Here is a 21,067-nt window from a genome sequence, read left to right as displayed (position 1 = left end):
CAAAATGATGTAATACTAATCTTGTGTAAGCATGAGTAAGCGTCTTGTACCTTGAAAACATTCTGAATAAGTGTATAAAAGCTATGGTAAAAAATAAAGCATTGCCAGACCCTGCAGATACCCCCGTCTGGTCACTCTCTCTCTCTCTCTCATCATCCTGAGACTTGGCCCTATCAAGGCTGGTCTCATGTGTCTTCTCTCTCTCTCTTGCCAACGCAGTTCATCCCGAGGGTACCCCCTGGATCCTGCCGAGGCTGGACCCCGGCAGTCAACTATGCAATAAGATATTTATACAGTAGGGTATTAGCTTATAAATCCTAATACATATTTAAATGACTTTATCTCATCACCTCATAGTTTAAAATGCACCTTTCCTTAGCATCTTGTATTATAAAAGATACCAGTTTATTTTAATATTAAACTTTGGAATTCACCTAAACCTGGTTCATTTAAATAATTTTTATTTATTTCAACTTATCTTGCTAATTTTAATAGTAAGCCAGCTCATGGAATTTTAGTTCATCTTGAGGTCCATAGTTAATTTATATTTTATTAGAGAAATTTTCTAATAAATTCATAGATTTCAAATAATATTTAACTTAACATGTAAACTAATTTTCTTGAATTTTTCCTAACATAATAATGCCCCCATGAAAAATTAAGGACCTCCATTAGAAACCTGGAAATTACACATGAAAAATTTTATTTACATAGGGTTGCAATCATCCTGGTTTCCTGAACCACACAACACCTTGGGATTTAAACTCTGAACTGTAGTTTAGTCCATGGTCACAAGCATGTTCTTTTCCAGCTGAGAAGTGTTCCTTATCTATTAAGATACCCCACATCTCCCCATCAACTTCATGAGTGCTGCCACCACCTCCTTATTCCTCAGGCTGTAGATAAGGGGGTTCAGCATGGGGGTGAGGATGTTGCTGAAAAGAGAGAGAGCCTGGTCCTGCTCTGGACTGTGTGAGGAAGTGAAAGTCATGTAAATGAATATGTTTGGGCCAAAGAAGAGACTTACCACAGTTAAGTGGGAAGAGCAGGTGGTCAGGGCTTTTTTCCTGCCCTTGACAGAGTTCATACGGAGGACAGTGAGGAAGACGAGTGTATAGGAAGCTATGATGAGACTGAAAGGCACAACAAGCAGTACAATGCTTGTAACCACCACCACTAACTGGTACACTGACGTGTCTTCACAGGAAAGCTTAATGAGGACTGGGACCTCACAGAAGAAATGGTGGATCTCCCTTGACCCACAGATGGGAAAATGCATAGGGTAGACTGTATGGATAAATGAACCTATGGAGCCTCCAATCCAACATCCAGCAGCCATGTGCAGGCAGAACCTGGGGCTCATGATGGTGGGATAACGCAGTGGGATGCAGACAGCCACGTAGCGATCATAAGCCATGAGAGTCAAGATGAGGCATTCTGACATTCCCAACATCAGGAAGAAGAAACTCTGCGTTCCACAGCCAATCCGTGATATGGTCCTTTTCCCTGTGAAAAAGTTAGAGGCTGTCTTCGGAATAATGGTAGAAGTTAATGTCAAGTCAATGAGGGAGAGTTGACTGAGGAGAATGTACATGGGTGTATGGAGCTGAGAGTCCCCCCAAATCAAGACAATGAGAAGTAAGTTTCCCAGAAAAGCAAGAATGTAGATGAAAATAATCATAAAGTTGAGAACAATGGAATGCTGAAACTCAGGAAAGAGTCCCATAAGGATGAAATCAGTTACTGATGATGCATTCCCACCCACCATGCCTCTAAAAGAAATATAACAGGGCTGGGGAACAAATCAAATGGATTAGAACAACGGACACTCAGTACCTGTCTTGTATTAATACATGGATCTAAAATTTTATATCTTTCCCCTCAACATTGGACTCTCACAATATGTGCTATTAACTCATCAGAAGTATTCAACTACATATTATTGAGCAATTGCCTAAAAGTGTGTTAAATAAAGAATATTAAAAAAAAGATCAAATTTAGTTCCTCTTCACCTCATTTAGATTTATTTTGTTTTCCTCTTTCTATTCTTTATTTTTTCTCTCTCTTCGCTTTTACTTGGAGAATCCTATAGTGACAATGGTTCTACTTTCTACAAATTTGAAGCTCAAAATGTATATATTATTTCTGATAGTCATGGGCCCTGATTATTAACTCTTATAGATTTGGGCAAAAGAAATATCAAATTAATTCACTCAATTTAGCTTTGAAAATCACAAATCAATTACTTTTCAAAATTTTAATGAAGCATCCCATTGATTTACTATTTATGGCTAAGTGCCATCGTAAACAGGCTTCCCAAGTGGCACAGGTGGTAAAGAATCTGCCTGCCAATGCAGGAGATGCAAAAGACACGGATTCAATCTCTGGATTGGGATGACTCCCTGGAATAGGAAATGGCAACCCATTCCAATAATCTTGCTTGGGAAATTCCATGGACAGAGGAGCCTGGCAGGCTACAGTCCATGGGGTCACAAAGATTGAGCAACTGAGTAGGTATGCATGCCATCATAAATGGAGTAATAGAAATTCCTAGACTTACATAATTACCTGCTAGGAAGCCATCAATATTCCCTATTTCTGACCAAATAAATCTTATATTTTCAGTCTAGAATTTTAGGTTTTCCATGACTTGGGTCCAAGATACCTTAATAACCTTAGATTCCATTCATTTAAAACAGATAACCCAAATTCCAGTCAAATGTACATTCTCATGGTTTCTCCACAGGACTTACGTATTCACACAGCGGAAACTTTGCTTTTATTTCTGCTCAGAATTATCAGTATACTGAAAGCTGAAGAAGAAGAAATTTTCCTATCCATATTTCTACAGTCCCTAATCACATCACACATATAATTATTTATCATCATAGCTAAGAGACAGTGTAGCTTGGAGTCTAAGAGCATAGGTCAGGGGCTGCATACGTGCTCAGTCACTCAGTCGTCTGACTCTTTGTGACAGCAATGGACTGTAGCCCTCCAGGCTCCTCTGTCCATGGGATTTTTCAGGAACAAATACTGGAGTGGCTTCCCATGTCCTCCTCCAAGTGATCTTCCTGACCCAGGGATCGAACCCACATTTCCTGCATCTCCTGCCCTGGCAGACGGATACTTACCACTGAGACGCCTCAGGGTATCAGGGACTAGATTACCCAAATTCAAGCACAGCTGCATTATTTACTATCTGTGTCTCACTTTCCTTATCTTTAAAATAAGGAAGTTAATCAAATGACATCAAGAGGGTAGTCATGAAGCTTAGATGAGTTATTATTGTATATGTTTATTATAGTTTTCCATGTCTATGTATTTCTCCTCACATAAATGTTAAGGTTTTAAGTGCTAGGATTGTGTTTTACTTATCTACTCTATCTCAATAAAATCGGCACAGTAGCTATAGAAGAATATATAGTCAATGAATATTTAATCAGAAGGTTGAACAAACCCCATGGAGTTGAGCAGTAAACATTTTCATGTAGAATATATGACAAATCCCTCACTGGACTGGCATTGATGATGAGAACTAAAGCTCGTTCCTTCCATATCATCTTACGGAAAAGTGGATTTCCTGCTCCTGAATAAGACAATTGCTGTATATGGGGAAATTTAATATTCTTTGATGTTTCCTCTCAGAAGTGCAGTAATATAGCACAGACATCAAAATAGCTGGAAATCCTGTTCTCTATTAATGCAGCAGGAATTTCATAATTTAAACAATTCCCTCCTTTGGTTTAATGGTGATGGTTCATTTCTGAATGTGTTTATCCAGATGATTTTTGTAACAAAATATCCATTAATAAATACTATTATTGTTCTTTTAGTAACAACTCTGCTAAAATATAAATTATGAAGGTAATCTTGTTACAAATGATCAGGAAGCACAAATTTTGCTAAAGTCATATTCATATTATTTCAGAAGAGTTACGGAATAGTTCTTGAAATACTTTTACCATCCATTTATTTTTCATTCTACATTTACTTAATAATCACTATATTTTACACATTCTCTACTAGTGCTGAAGAAAGGGCAATGGTGCATTAAGATACAGTCTATAATTTCAATGAACCATGAGTTTAGATATGAAATCATTTATATCTACTAATCACAGAAGAGTGAAATAAGTGGTATAACTAAGTCTCCTATAGGGTGACATGTCAACACAGAAGACAGAGCTAATGTCTGAGGAAGATGTAAGTGGGTAATTAGGTAAGATTTAATTTGAGTTCTATCTACCTTGTGCTGTGCTTAGTCGCTCAGTCGTGTCTGACTCTTCGTGACCCCATGGACTGTAGCCCGTCAGGCTCCTCTGTCCATGGGGATTCTCCAGGCAAGAATACTGGAGTGGGTTGCCATGCCCTCCTTCAGGGGATCTTCCCAATCCAGGGATCGAACCCAGGTCTCCCGCATTGCAGGTGGATTCTTCACCATCTGAGCCACCAGGGAAGCTCCATATCTATCTACCTTAGTACACAGCAACTCATGTACATTTGAAGATTGAGGCAACACAGAGTTTGCTGTGGTTACAAACACTTATTGATTGATGGAGAAAATCACATTTCCTAAGTAAGTGGGAAACAAATTAGAATTCTTACACATTTTTTTGTTCAACTGTTTTGAACTATATAACTATGAAAGCCTGAGGTTTTCTCATTCTTGAGTAACCTCATGGCATTCTTAACTGTACATTTATGTCATGCCATGTAACTTGTCCTGCCATTTACTTCACTGAGTTGAAACATCCAACTCTTTTGGTATTTTATGTTGAACTCATATGTCTACTAAAAATACTTGGTTTCTTTTGCTAGAATAATAATCAAAGGACGTTCACCTTAAAGTGAGTATGAAGTATGGCAAACTTTCTAACATTCAAACATTCTAAATCTCAAAAATCATCAGTATCACTGTAGCCACTCTGTTTGACAATTTGCTTTAGGTCTGTGCTCCTAACTTCAATTACCCAAGTTATGATAGTCTTTAAGATTATGAGTGGGTAACTTTATAACAATGAGAATACAACTGGCAAAAAGGTTAGTGAAGATGACAAAGTCAGTGTTTAAAAATTTTGGAGCCAAAACTTTTGGAGAAAGTTTGGAGAAAAAAACATCCACATGTGTTTAATTTTTTTACTTGATACTTTTACTTAGTTTTTTATAAATTATTATTAAATAATAACCAACTACCTGAAAACAAATTGTTGGTTGGTGTTTAGGAAGTAGAAACCTTGGATCATGGCATAACCAAATTATACACAGTGTTTTTTAAATAGAACAATTATCACTTAGTAAATATTTCTGAATTATTTGTTAAAATTTTCTCACAAAGTGGATCAATTTTATTAGCTTAATTCAATGGAATAAGTACTTACTGAGAGTCAACTCTGAATATATTTCCATTATTTCTCTAATATGGAAGATAAATCTACTTACAAAGAGGACAGTGTGATATTAACCTGTAGAATTTTATTGACCTTTTAAAACTTTTTACAATGATTCAGTAATATCATTTTAGGAACAGAGTTTTCCTTTATTGTTAGCATACTTTGAGGTAATACCTATTATGGGTTCATACAAGGCAGATGGAAATGAAATCACAACTCAGTCATCAAACAGCTTTTCTAAAGCAACAGGATTAATTCAAGAAATTATCAAGAGATTAAATTGTTTCTTGAGTTTAGGTGCATCTTTGGATATCAGTTTTGAGTCTAAATGAATAGTAATTCTCATTCTCAAATGTTTTACTTGACATCATAAATGGCACCTGCTCAATATTATGCTGGGTTTGATTATATGAGTACTTATGACTCATTATTTAAGTGATGTAATTCCTACAGATAGTCAAATAGAAATGTAATTCTATGTAGCTTTCCCCTAGACCTCAATCCTGGGAAGCCTACAGTCAGATTTTTATTTTCCTTTGATATATATAATCACCAAAGTCTGACATTTGAGGACTTAATGATAATCATATAGATTCTCTACAGAATTTCCATTACCAGGCAAGGTTCAAAACTCTTTATTTTTCTCAGTTTCATTTCTACCTTAAATTCTATTTGTCTCCAGTCTCTGCCTCTTGGAATTGCTGATAACTTCCAGATTTTCTGTGATCAGGCACACCTTCTCACTATGCAGCATTAGCCCTTTATTTTGCATAGAAAAATGAATGCAACTGACTTGATGTTGATGGCAAGTCAAGCATTTTGAAAGTTAGACCAGTGGCTATGATTCTATGTATATTAAATACTAGTTGGTATATCAGTGAAGATCTAACTTGATAGATTGTTTAATAATTTCACTTCAAGGGTCTGGAGACCTTGGTAGTGAATGACTTATGGGAACACAGTCCCCAGACTTTAATTAATTTTGATTGCAGATTGTAATAGGAAAACTTAGAAGTTAATTGGCAAAAGTTAAAATGTACAAAAATATTCCTCACCATGGAAAAATATTCAGATATTTTAAAATATTTTCACATGATAAACCACAAGGCAAATGATGAATTGCCATCAGGGACATGTACTCTGCCCTATGATAAACTTCAAAAATAGGATACTCAATATTCAATATTTCTACATTTACCTCGACACCCCCAAGAAACTTCCCCCAATTTTTATATGATTCTTTTAGCCAATATGAGTTATAAAAAAGTTAATTGCATAGTGATTTGATAATATAGCTTCATTTTAATATACTAACATATGGTAAATAAAATTAACTGAGATCAGATGGACCTAAATTAATGGTCATCCCTCCAATTTTTTACCTGTAAATTTTGTTCAAGTAACTTAAATTTCTGAGTTTTAGTAATGTTGTCTGTGAACGTGGGCATAGTAAAGCTGCCTCACTAGGCAGTGTTTTTTTTTTTTTTTTTGTATTTTATTCTGCATCATTTATTAAATATTTTTATATATGCATTTACAAACTTTACTCATTTCAGAACTCAGCTTTCAATACATTTTTAAACGTTTTTTGGTAGAGAGAGTCTCTTGTAAAATGAGATCCATGTACAAAACTAGGCAACAGATATAAAAGTTTCCTCTCATACTTTTCATCCATCAAGCAAAGAAATCATGTGACAAAGAAAAAAAATGTGGCTCGTTCACAAGAATAACATGTCAGTGTTCAAACTATGAGTTCTAATGGGATAGATCATATTTCATCTCTATCAGGATGGCTATAGTTTAATACTTCTTAGCTACTGTAGCATGTTGGTTCTGATGAAGGAAAAAAATCAACTGTTTGGACTAGATCATCTAGAGACCATCAATTATTCATTTCTTTATGAAGTGACACCAAAATTCACCTTGGAGATGACATTGATGGGCTAGCAGTATGCATTTACCTCAAACGTGGCTTAGAAATTTCCCTTTAAAAAATTCATTAACTTGGCAAACTAAAGTCTGAGCCTCTACTTTAGCGCTCTTACTTAAAAGACATAGTTTAAATGATCAATTCAGAAGCCTAAAAGTATCTTTGAAACTAAAGTTGCTTTTCTTAAAATGAATGCTGACCTGAACAGTTCGAGGCTCGGAGCACGGTCACTGGGAGACAGAGGCACTGGTGCCGCTAGCAACGAGAAGGACTATCACCACAGGGTCATTGTATGGCACAAAACGCCTGGGGCCCGAAACTCACTAGTAATATGGTTTTGGCAGCAGCATCATTTAACCATTTGTTACATACTATTAACACACCAGCCTCAAAGATGTGCACTCCCCCTAGGATACACAGGAGTTACAAATTTATGGTGATTGCATAATTGGTATTGCACAGTTTTATAACAAACATAAATACTGGTTATTCTAGATTTAAATACAAAATACATGTCATATACTTTTAAATCTATAATGTGGTTCAAGTGCAAGTCAGGTGCTTTCTTTAGTCCTTCCCAAAAAGGCATTTTAAATACTTTTTTGGCACAAATGAAATTTCACCCTGCCAACAATTCTAATTACAATACATATATCCAAACCTGGAGAGGAGCAATCATATACATACAGTATAAAACTGAGTATTTACAAATATACTAAGCATAAATGTAACCTCTGTGGGTGAATCAGAACTAATTTAGCAAGACCCACACTAAAAATAATTTAAAAAGGTAAATACGATGCCTTTAGTTCATTTGCTTATGCTGGTTGCTGTGGGTTGACATTCATGTGAGGAGGATGTCCTAGAAGACCAATTCTTTGTTTCTGCTTCCTTTGTTCTGTCATCTGATCCTTTAATTCTGACAGCTGTCCAGAGAGGTTGGTGACAAGCTTCATGGTGGACTCCAGTTTCTCCTGCAGGTTCCTCAGTTCATTCTGTTCTCCTTCTGAATCACTGCTGACCAGGGACATGGCTCTCATCCTCGGGAACCAGTCTAGGTTTCTTTCCAATGTCCTTAGGCACTGTCTGCCCCGGTCCTCCTACAATCCAGCCAGCGCGGTTCCCGTCACAGCAAGCACTTCCTCTGTCAGAGCAGACAAACCGACTCAAGCCACAGCCGGAAGCGCGCTGACCACAAGTGCTAAGGTTCTGGTTAGTTCTTTTCTAGGTAAAGTTGGAAAAGTCCCTGCAAAGCAAACACTGAAGTTTTAGACACGGGGGCAGCACTGACCTCTTGAAACGTTCTTGACTGGAAAGAGGGAGGGTGTGAGAGAGAGAGAGAGAGAGAGAAACACAGAGAGAGAGAGAGAGAGAGAGAAAGAGAGTAGGCAGTGTTTTATATAACCCATTTGAATTAACAAAATCAATGGAGTCCTTGCAATGTTTCTCAGGAAGTCTATGTGAAGTCTGTCTTGGTTAATTATTACCTGGTTTTGAGGGTATCTTTTGCATATCTAGAGCAAAACACAATATCTAAAGACTTAATGTTTCCTGTCTCTAAAAGCAGTCTGACTGACTATGACTGAATATTTACCCACAAAAACTCAAAAATAATTTGCAAAATAATTATCATGAAAACCAGATTGTTTTGAAGTATACACTTCAATTCCTTAAAAACAACAGACAATTGTCAAAGAAAATAAAAAATCAGGCAAATACATTCAGAAAAAGTTGGAAGAGTAATGTACCTTAGTTAAAAAAGTAACCTTGGTTTTATTTTATTTTTTTATTTTTATTTTTTTCAAATTCTGTAAGTGTTTTATTTATCATTGAAGAAAAAACACAGCAGCAAGTTCTGTGTTGGCTTCAATAAGACCAAATAGTTAATCTTTAACATAGCTACTACACTCCAAAATTGAAGTCAACACAGTCATTACTACAAATTACTTATTGAAAGAATCTATTCTGAAGAGAAAGGAAATTAGGAAAAAGAATTTAAACAATTCCTCCAAACCACACATTTATAAATATTGTCATATTTAAAATGCTTGAAAGGCATGAATTCTCCATGAATGGAAAAGCAGTTTGCTATTGGCAACAGAAAAAACTCAGCCACAGTTTACCAAATGCTTTAAAATTTAAAAGCTATATCTGTTTTGGATTCACACTCCAGCAGTATTCTCGTCATTATAATAATGACCGCAAGTTGGTTTATACTCACCTTCTTTCAAGTAAAATCTACCAAAAACTCCACTGTATCCAATGTGTGTAATGTTTACTGCACTTAAGAGTAAACCTAAAAACCTTCTGAATTTAGTAAATAGTAAATACCTCAAAATACCTAGAGGTATGTCTCAATGGTGTGAGAACTGTTTCAGCTCCCTGTTTTAGAGACTTCAAATACATTCTCTATAACAGAACCTTACTTCATTCCAAATTAATACCAGATATTTCAAAATCAAAAGAAAAAAGATCAGTTCTATACCAAGATATAGGTGAAAAAAGTAACCTTGGTTTTAAATACTTTAACCTCTTCATCACACATGTAACTCTCCAAAGGGTTGGAAATAATTTAATAATTTTATGTTTTATCAATAAAAATACAATTATAAATTAATATGTAGTATTTTGGCAATATCAACTCTTTGCATACAAATGTATAAATTTATGTGTTTAATTTGTACAAGTGGTATGAACAAACATACCATACACTACTCTGGATTTTTGATAAAAATTTCTGCCTTGTTATTTGAATTACTCTAGCATATGTGTTTACACTTTCATGTTATAATGCAGCTGTTTCAGGACAAAGATAACACTAATTCATCTTTATATCATCTGTATTTACAGCCAGCAACCTACCACCAAATGTGTCCTGCTGCATATATTTGTATGGCCCACGGGCTCAGAAAATTGTGTGAAATTCAAATTTCAGTGTCCTTCAGGAAGGTTTATTAGAATACATTCATTCTTATTAATTTTCATATTAGCTACACCTGCTTCTATACTTTCAGGGTTGATAAGTTGTGGCAGAGACACTATAGATCACAAAGCCTAAAATATTAAATATCTGAATCCTAAAATAAAAAGTGCTATCTTCATAAGTTTATTGAAAACATATTCACTAACTGTTAGTGAATATGAAATATGACATTATATTTGATTTTATTCTCCATTTTAAGGATGAAGGGATAAGCAGGTTGGTGATATTCCGTAGAATGGTTTCATTCCAAATGTGATATCTTTGATGACTAAAATAACCACAATCTCTAGTACTGGTATTTGGTTGCTAATCTTGCAAAAATTTTCTTTTAATTTCCCACCAGTAAAGAGAATGGGGCTTCCTTGGTGGCTCAGACAGTAAAGAATCTGCCTGCAATTCAGGAGACCTGGGTTCGATCCCTGGGTAAGGAAGATCCCTTGGAGAAGGGAATGGATACCCACTCCAGTATTCTTGCCTGGAGGATTCCATGGACAAAGGAGCCTGGTGGGCTACATTCCTTGGGGTCACAAAGAGTCAGACATGACTGAGCAACTAACACTTCCACTTCACTTTTCAATAAAGAGAATAAAAAATGTTCAGTTATTATGTGGGAAGTACAAGTAGTAATTATTCACAGTCTTGCTATAGGGCAATGTTAAAACTCTCCATAGCAAATATTGCTAGAAGTGTGAGGTAAGCATACAAACGGATAACAGCCAGACTCTGTATCAAAACAGAACTTTTACCCACAACTTTGAGCAATCAGCCCAGGAAGCCAGGCTATAATCTCTAGTAACCAACTGAAGAGATCAGATGATAACCCAATAGCAACTGATCTGAACCAGTTAAGACCTGATTGATTATTATCAGTCTTAGTTTTTCTGCTCATTTCCAACCTATGACCAATTGGAAGAAGCCAAATATCCTCTCCTAATCAATAACACAGGACAGTCTGGTTTTAGTTAGCCTGCCTATAGCTTCCACAAGTCAAAAACCTCCAATAGGGCATACATGACACCTTCATTTTTCCCACAGTGAAGTTTTCCCACTCCTCTGCTTGACTTTGATTCTCTACCAAACTGAAGTGATGGTAGCTGATTCCCTTACTGTAAAGCATTAGTCACTCATTTGTGTCCAACTCTTTGTGACCCCATGGACTGCAGCTCGCCAGGCTCCTCTGTTTTTGGAATTCTTCAGGCAAGAATACTAGAAACAACAACAACAACAAAATTATAGGAGAATAAAATAAAAAGTAAAAAAAAAAAAAATGCTAAAATGGGTAGCCATTCCCTTCTCCAGGGGATCCTCCCAACCCACGGATCTATCCTGGACCTCCTGCATTGCATGCAGATTCTTTACCTTCTGAGCCACCAGAGAAACCCTCCTTACTGTAAAAGCTCTAATTAAATATCCTTGATATTCTCTCATTTGTATTATTTTCAATTATTTCCACAGTAGTGTTTAAAATGGTGTGTGGACTCTTAAACAGGAGCTATAGAAGAGTTACAATTCAGAATCCTAGGATTTTAAAGTTGTCCATGTCTTCCATAGCAGAGCGTGGCTTATCATTGGACATACAACCTGATGTCAGAAACTGAACACCTGTATATGACAAGTGACTATGCAGCAGGAGGAGCCTACCATGAGCCATTATTTTAAATGGGTCAAATTGTGAGTTTAACCAGGCGCAGCAATCCAACATATAATGAAAATGATGTATTGAGAAACTGAATTAAGCAGATTCAGAGATCATAAGTAATGATCCATGAATGGTACCACGAATGGTAGCCTAATCAGTCTTCAAAGACATTTACTTTTGTTAAACAAATGCCTCTTCCTATTCTCATATAAGATCAAAGAATGGAAAAGGCAAAAATGTGAACCTAATTCACTGATGCATTGGTTTAGTACATTGGTTTAAGCCAAAATAAGGGATTTCTTTTACATTATGATCCCATTCTTAGGAGACCCTAAAGGACAGTTGTGTGTGAAAATCTTCCCTCAGGGCAGAGGTTTAATTATATACTCTGTATGTAGAGAGAGGTAGACTGAGATAAGGACATACATAACTTAAGCCATGGTTAATGGTTTGGCTAGTTTTATGTGGCCTGGGGAAGCATAATTTGAAAATCAGAAACAAAGAAGTCTATGGAAGGAGCGTGAGTGTGAATGAATCTGTAAGATAGGAAGGAACTGAGCAGAACTTTCTATTTCATATCAGTGTCTTCTTAGATCACCCATTATTGAATGGCCACTAAAGAAAGAGGTGGGCAGAATGACTTATCCAGTAAAGGTCATGTAGTTTTTATCAATGGCCAACCTGGTGTTTATATATAATAGGACCATGAATGGAATGACTATGAATGCAATGAAGCAGGCTGTGCATGGGTCCAATACCATGGGTACCCTTGAACCAAAATCAATCAATTGGGGATTATCTAGAAACCAATGCTGAATGAACAGTACGATTGTCACATTGGACCATAGTACCCCACACAAGACAAGGAAGCTTCTTCATGGAATTGGCATCTATGGTGGTGAATTTGATTTTTATTCTCTTCACTACCTCTTCCAGTATTTCCTCAAGAGTTTGCACAGTTCCTAATTGAGAAATACTGAATCTTACATCAGTATTGCCTCAGGCAAAGGTGCCTATTTTACAGTGATGGGCCTGTGGCCCATGCATGTATGCCCTCAAGATTCTCTCATCCTACCATATGACAATTCATTGGGAAACAGTTAACCTGATAGAACAACAGAATACCTTTAAAGTTTCATTGAAGATTCTAGCTCAAGGTCAGGGAGATGGGGTGTTGTCTTCTAGGATGTGGTATATGTACTGAATCAAGGGTTATCACATGGTGCTATAACACAATACCTGGAATGTATCAGTGCAAGGGCTAAAGCAATGATTGCTTCTTCCTCCCTTCACTCTGTCACTTGTGACATTTATGCTTCCCATGCCCTCAAGCTTAGATTCTGTCAAAATATAGGTCTTGAACTTGAAATGCAACTGTGGAAGTAACTCCTGAGAATAGAAATTGACCAAAGGAGATTGAGACTGGTGAGGGAATTTTTCTTTCTACTGACCTTCAGTTAGCTAATTCTGGAAGGCATTATGTATGCTTCTTAGGAGTACCAACAAAATAGAACTCCAGCTACACACAGTAACATTCTTGAATACTGTATAATATGAAAATCTTATAATTGGCAGTCCAGTGGTTAAGACTCTGCACTCCAAACACAGGGGGCAGAGGTTCCATTCCTGGTAGAGGAACTAAGATCCTGCATGCTGCATAGTGCAGCCAGAAAATGAACCAACCAACCAAACAAAAAAGCCCAGTAAAAACTTTGTATTTTTCCACCTTCTCTATGTCACTCTCCCTATGGTATCACTCTTGCTTCCTGAGATCATCTCCCAAGTCCCTGTATCAGGCTCTGTTTTCAGGAGAACTCAAGACAACAAATTCTTCAAACTTATTTCCCACCACTTTTTCCTTTCCTGCTACTTACAATCACGAAGACTTGGAGATATCAATACCCTAAGTACTTCACAAATTCTAGAATCCCCTGCATTCTGTTCTTTATCCTGAAATACATTTTCTCTTTTCCTCAACTTGGTTACTCCCTATTTTCATGTTTCAGCTTCAGTAAAACTTCATCATAAATCAACAATACTTCAATTTAAAAAGTAAACTTCATCAGAGGAATCTTCCTTGACACTCCCTAAAATGTATTAAACTTGGAAGTCTGCTCATCTCAACATTATTTTTTACTCAAGTATAGTTGATTCACAAGATTTGATTAGTTTCAGGTGAAATTAACATTTTTCACAGAAAAATGATTCAGATATATAATTTTTTTTTCAGAGTTTTTTCCTTACAGGTTATGACAAGATATTGAATGTAGTTCCCTGTGCTTTACAACAAATCCTTGTTGTTTATCTATTTTACATACAGTAGTATACATCTGTTAAGCCCTTACTTCTGATTTATCCCTGTGGCCTTTTCCCTTTGATAACTCTAAGTTTGTTTTGTATGTCTGTGAGTCTGTTTTTGTTTTGTAAATAAGTTCACTTGTACTATTTTTAGACTTCACATATAAATAATATCATATAATGTTTTTCTTTTTCTGTCTGATTTGCTTAGTATGATAATGTCTAGGCCCACTCACATTGCGGCAAATGGCAATATTTCATTCCTTTTGTAGAAATAATATTCCATTTTCTATTGTGTATGTGTATATTCTTTATCTATTCATTTGTTGATGCACACTTAGGTTGCTTCCATGTCTTGGCCAATTATAAATAGTGTTGATATGAATACTGGGATGCATATATCTTTTCAAATTACAGTTCTCATTTTTTTGGATATAGGTGCAGGAATGAGAATCTTGGATCATAGGGTAACTCCATTTTTTAAAAGAAACTGCATACTGCTTTCTATAGTGGATGCATCAATTTTCATTTCAACCAACACTGTAAGAGGGTTCCCTTTTCTTCACGCACTCTTCAGCATTTATTGTTTGTAGTCTTTTTGATGTGCCCATCCCAACATTAAAAATAGACAAATTTTAATTCATATGCATTTTATGGGACTTTGATCACAAACATTAGCATAGTTTATGGCACATAATATTTTCACAATATGTTATATTCAATTTGATAAATATGATTGGTAAATCCTTGAGAGTAATAAGACCTCAGGAAAGAAATGCATCTTAGTTTTCATTTTCTTTACTTAAGCAGGGTATTTAACATGGTTCAGATGTATTAAAGAGTCACTATTCTAGAGAACCATATGGTAGATGTCATTTGGGATTTAATTAGAATTTTTTTTCAGTTTTCTCAGGTGATAAATACATCATGAATGCCACAAAGTACTATAAGGATACTAGGCTTTCCAGCTGGTGCTAGTGGTAAAGAGCCCTCCTACCAATCCAGGAGATATAAGAGATGCTGTCTTGATTCCCGGGTGAGAAAGATCCCCTGGAAAAGGACGTGGCAACCCACTCCGGTATTCTTTCCTGGAGAATCCCATGGACAGAGGGGCCTGGCAGGCTACAGTCCATGGGATCACAAAGAGTTGGACATGACTGAAGCGACTTAGCACACATGCTATAAACACAAAACAACTTTTCAAGTTATTTTATGAAATGATAGCAAAATTGAGTTGTAGAAAACAGTGAGAAAACAGTTTTAAATATATTTTTTCATGGGAAACAAACTAATTGTTTGAGGCCCAATCTGGTTGTTTGCTGTAATTAAAAAACATATTTAGCATATTATGTAATTATCCTCTCATTTTACCTTGTTTCTGTGGCCATGTCCCTTTAGTAGCTTCTTTCTTTTGATACTGAAGAGCATGTGTACTATTCAATTGCTTAACTGCTTTGCTGAAGCCAGTGACTATGTTATTAACTCTATGTGCCAAGTATGATCTATCAAATCCCTTATGATTACACAGTGGAAGTGACAAATAGATTCAAGGGATTAGATCTGATAAAGTGCCTGAAGAACTATGGATGGAGGTTCATAACAGGTACAGGAGGCAGTGATCAAAACTATCCCCAAGAAAAAGAAATGTAAAAAAGCAAAATGATTGTCTGAGGAGGCCTTACAAATAGCTGAGAAAAGAAGAGAAGTGAAAGGCAAAGGAGAAAGGGAAAGATATACCCATTTGAATGCAGAGTTCAAGAAAGCCTTCCTCAGTGATCAATGCAAAGAAATAGAGGAAAACAATAGAATGGGAAAGACTAGAGATCTCTTGAAGAAAATTAGAGATACCAAGGGAACATTTCATGCAAAGATGGGCACAATAAAGGACAGAAATGGTATGAAACTAACAGAAGCAGAAGACATTAAGAAGAGGTGGCAAGAATACATAGAAGTATACAAAAAAAAAGATCTTAATGACCCAGATAACCACAATGGTGTGATCACTCAGCTAGAGCCAGACATCTTGGAGTGCAAAGTCAAGTGGGCCTTAGAAGCATCACTATGAACAAAGCTAGTGGAGGTGATGGAATTCCAGCTGAGATATTTCAGATACTAAAAGATGATGCTGTGAAAGGGCTGCACTCAATATGCCAGCAAATTTGGGAAGTTCAGCAGTGGCCACAGGACTGGAAAAATTAGTTTTAATTCCAATGCCAAAGAAGGGCAATGTCAAAGGATGCTCAAACTATCACACAATTGCACTCATTTCACATGCTAGCAAAGTAATACTCAAAATTCTCCAAGCTAGGCTTCAACAGTACGTGAACTGAGAACTTCCAGATATTCAAGCTGGATTTGAAAAAGGCAGAGGAACCAGAGATCAAAATGCCAACATCTTTTGGATCATAGATAAAGCAAGAGAATTTCAGAAGAACATCTATTTCTGCTTCATTGACTACACTAAAGCCTCTGACTGTGTGGATCACAAGAAACTTTGGAAAATTCTTAATCAGATGGGAATACTAGACCACGTTACCTGCCTCCTGAGAAATCTGTACGCAGGTCAAGAAGCAACAGTTAGAACCAAACATGCAACAATGGACTGGTTAAAAATTGGGAAAGGAGTACATCAAGGGTGTATACTGTTACTCTGTTTATTTAACTTATACACAGAGTACATCATGTGAAATGCTAGACTGGATGAAGCAGAATCTGGAATCAAGATTTCTGGGAGATATCAATAACTTCATATACACAGATGACACCACCTTTATGGCAGAAAGTGAAGAGGAACTAAAGACCTCTTGATGAAGGTGAAAGAGGAGAGTGAAAAAGCTGGCTTATAACTGAACATTCAAAAAACGAAGATCATGGCATCTGGTCCCATCACTTCATGGAAAATACATGGAGAAACAATGGAAACAGTGACAGACTATTTTCTTGGGTTCCAAAATTGCTGTGGAAGGTGACTGCAGCCATGAAATTAAAAGATGCATGCTCCTTGAAAGAAAAACTAAGACAAACCTAGGCAACATATTGAAAAGCAAAGACATTGCTTTGCTGACCAAAGGTCCATTTAGTTAGAGCTATGGTTTTCCCAGTAGTCATGTATGAATGTGAGAGTTTGACCATAAAGAAGGCTGAGCACCGAAGGATTGCTTTTGAACTGTGGTGTTGGAGAAGATTCTTGAGAGTCCCTGGTACTGCAAGGAGATCAAACCAGTCAATTCTAAAGGAATTCAAACCTGAATATTTATTGGAAGGACTGATGCTGAAGCTGAACCTCCAATACTTTGGCCACCTGATGGGAAGAGCTGACTCATTAGAAAAGACCCTGATGCTGGGAAAGACTGAAAGCAAGGGGAGAAGGGAAGGACAGAAGACAAGATGGTTTGATGGCATCACCAACTCAATGGACATGAGTTTGATCGAGCTCTAGGAGATGGTAAAGGACAGGGAAGCCTAGGGTGCTGCAGTCCATGGGGTTGCAAAGAGTCTGACATGGCTGAGCGACTGAACAGCAACAACCAGGACACAATACACAGTTATTTGGCTAAGTTTTCACCAAACCCATTTTCTTTTCCTCCGGTGACACAGCTCGAAGATATTTTCCAGCCTACCATTCAGGAAGATGTGGCATAAGACTTGCTGTTGTCACTAAGCTGTGTCTGACACTTTTGCAACCCCGTGGACTGTAGCTCGCTAAGCTCCTCGGGAATTCCCAGGCAAGAATATTGGAGTGGGTTGCCATTTTTTTCTCCAGGATATGTTCCTGACCCAGGGATCAAACCTGTATCTCCTATATTGGCTGGCATATTCTATACCACTGAGCTGCCAGGAAAACCCATGGTAATTCAGTGTGGGTAGATGTCATGTTTGTCACTTCCCTGCCTAGCCTGTAAGACCAACTCAGACATTTCTGCACTCCTTTTTGCTGGATATACATCAAAGCCCATTCAATCTTAGAAATCACATGCTGATGATGTCAGAACCTCTGTCAGTCTGGATCACTGAGTGTAAGGAACAGAACCACACATTCTACCTCTCTAAAGATTAGACTTTTATGAACAAAACACAAACTTTTATTGTGTTAGTGAGCTAAGATTTGGGAGGGATATCTGTTATATCAGCGACCATTACTTTTACTAATGTTCTGTCTCTCTGAGATCTTGAAGGGATCATGGGAATCTTCTCCCTGCATATCAAGACACGGTTCCTTTGTTTGGCTATAATATTGTTGACCTCCATGAGATTCTGATAGGGTAATGAGATACAATCTACTAACAAAACACTGTACTGTCTTCATCTCTCCTTTATCGCTCCCCCACTTTCACCACCCAACTTTTTCTCATAGGAAGTGGGGAGGGATAGGACATTCATCTCTCCTTGAAATTTCTTTCTCAAAAATACGTTGGTTTTGTTTATCTGAGAGAAATGAATAATGGGAGATGAGGTTAGAGAACTAAGAAACTGTAAAGTAACAAATCTCTGAAAACTCCTAGTGTAACTATGAGGTCAGAATGAGATTTCATTAAGTTAAAAGATATGAAATACAGTCAATAGATAATTGTTCCTTAATAGTTGTCAAAGAAATAAATTTGTTTTTCACTCAATCAAAGAAATACTATTAACCTGCAGAAAACAGTTCTTCTTGGAGAAAATTAATGACCCTGTCTCCTTCTTTGTTCTACTCTCTGACCAGGCTGATACTTAGTCAAATGTTAGAATAAGTAGTCCCAGCTTTCTCTATCTCTGTGATGATTAAAAAAAAAAAAATGATGGAAATCCTCATCCACTTTTGTGGATGAATTAGGAAACTGAGTATATAGGTTTCCATCTATGTGCTATTAAAGCCTTTTTCTCCAAATATTTCTATGAAAGCAACTCATAACTGAACTTAATTATTTTGTTTCAAACATAATAAAGTAACTGGAGAGTCAATATTTCTAAAATAATATATGTTCCTAAATAGGAATTCTGTGTAGAGGGAGAAAAAGCAAACCAGGAACTTGGACTTCCATATTGAAATTAGCTTTATGGTAATGATATTTCTTAAATTACTTTGATACCAGCTTCTTCCTCAGGACCTTTCTCAGGGCCCCCACCACCTCCTTGTTCCTCAGGCTATATATGATGGGGTTCAGCATGGGAGTAAGTATAGTGTAGAACACAGAAAGACCTTGATCCAATGCTGGGGTGTGGGAAGAGCCAGGTGTCATGTACACCACTATGCCTGGCCCCAGGTAGAGACTCACCACAGTCAGGTGAGAAGAGCATGTGGCCAGGGCTTTGCTCCTCCCCTCAGGAGATTTCATTTTGAGAACAGTGAGGAAGATTTGAATGTAGGAGGCAAATATGAGGTTGAAAGGGATGAGGATAAATATGATACTTACCACAAACACCACCATCTCATAATCTGAAGTATCCTGACAGGATAGCTTCAAGACAGCTGGCATCTCACAGAAGAAGTGATTTATTTCCTTTAGACCACATACAGGAAAATGCATGGTGTAGATGGTTTGAATGAGTGAATTTAGAGCACCCCCAGTCCATGATGCTACTGCTATGAGCAAACAGACCTTAGAATTCATGATGACTGTGTATTGCAGGGGATTACAAACAGCCACAAATCGGTCATACGACATGAAGGTTAGAAGGAGACACTCAGCACCACCTAGACTCAGGCAGAAAAACATTTGGATTCCACAGCCGGTGAAAGAGATGCTGTGCTTCCCTAAAGAGTGGTTGATGACCATCTTAGGAACTGAGCTGGAGATGTAGAACAAGTCAACGAGAGAGAGCTGGCTGAGTAAGAAGTACATGGGAGTGTGGAGGTGAACATCCAGCCAGATCAGGAAGATGAATATGGAGTTCCCTGTGAGGGCAATGAGGTAGACCAGAAGAATGAGGTAGACCAGGAGGCTGGCATATTGGAACTCAGGAAAGAGGCCCAAGAGGATGAAATCTGTAGTAGATATGTTATTTCTTTTTGCCATATCTCAACTTCCTCTATGATGGCTGATGCGTTGTGGGAGAAAAAAATGTAGGACATCTCGTAAATCTTATGCCTAGTTATGAACCTTTATTTTAGACTAGCTATTCCCCTATCCATTCTTTCTATGTCTTAGTTGAACAAAATGATATTTAAAATGTCTTGAGGAACTTACAGTCTTCCCACTGCCTGCCAGTGTAAGAGATGTAAGAGATGCAGGTTTGATCCCTGGGTTGGGAAGATCCCCTGGAAGAGGAAATGGAAACCCCTCCACTATTCTTGCCTGGAGAATCCCATGGACAGAGGAGCCTGGTGGGCTAGAGTCCATAGGGTCGCAAAGAGTTGGACACGACTGAAATGATTTAGCACGCACATGAAGAACTTATGGGTGGTGAACATATGGAGAGTTGGGGAGGGTGAAGCACTCAGACAGGGCATGGAACCTCCATGTCTTGCATATTTCTTTCATCTGAATGTTCATCCATATCTTTTATCACATCCTTTTATGATAAATCAGAAATCCAGTAAAAAAAAAAAAAGGTGAGGTTCACCTGTCTTTAACTTATTGTTTGATAAACACTAAATGCTGATCAATTTACTCCACTATTTAAAAATTATTTCATATCTACACAGTTATCATACCCATCCAAGAATTAAAAACTCATTATTTGGAATTTCCTAGGACAATGAGACTCCATATTTTGGTCTCCTTTTAGTTTTTGACTTATCAATGGGGCCATTTCCTCAAGTGTCTCAAGTAGATCCTACTCTCCTCTGTCTATATCATTTCCCTTGTCAACCTTTCATAGCTCCATGCAGGACCAAATACATA

General features: G+C 37.2%; 2 protein-coding genes across 2 annotated transcripts; both read right to left on the bottom strand.

Annotated features, from left to right (window-relative positions):
• Positions 1-767: 767 nt before the first annotated feature.
• LOC133061372 (olfactory receptor 2L3-like) lies at positions 768-1,893 on the bottom strand. Its single transcript, XM_061149381.1, has one exon. The coding sequence runs from the start codon at positions 1,766-1,768 to the stop codon at positions 833-835; it is 936 nt and encodes a 311-aa protein (XP_061005364.1). The 5' UTR covers positions 1,769-1,893; the 3' UTR covers positions 768-832.
• Positions 1,894-19,300: 17,407 nt separating this feature from the next.
• LOC133062882 (olfactory receptor 2T27-like) lies at positions 19,301-20,239 on the bottom strand. Its single transcript, XM_061152237.1, has one exon. The coding sequence runs from the start codon at positions 20,237-20,239 to the stop codon at positions 19,301-19,303; it is 939 nt and encodes a 312-aa protein (XP_061008220.1).
• Between the last annotated feature and the right edge of the window lie 828 nt (positions 20,240-21,067).

The sequence above is a fragment of the Dama dama genome, chromosome 9 (genome assembly GCF_033118175.1).
Source record: "Dama dama isolate Ldn47 chromosome 9, ASM3311817v1, whole genome shotgun sequence".
NCBI lineage: Eukaryota > Metazoa > Chordata > Mammalia > Artiodactyla > Cervidae > Dama > Dama dama.
The sequence above is the reverse complement of the archived record's forward strand: the minus strand, read 5'-3'. Positions and strand labels throughout refer to the sequence as shown.

Excerpts from the sequence above, each read along its gene's own strand:
- LOC133061372 (XM_061149381.1), bottom strand. The coding sequence starts at position 1,768 with ATGGTGGGTGGGAATGCATCATCAGTAACTGATTTCATCCTTATGGGA.
- LOC133062882 (XM_061152237.1), bottom strand. The coding sequence starts at position 20,239 with ATGGCAAAAAGAAATAACATATCTACTACAGATTTCATCCTCTTGGGC.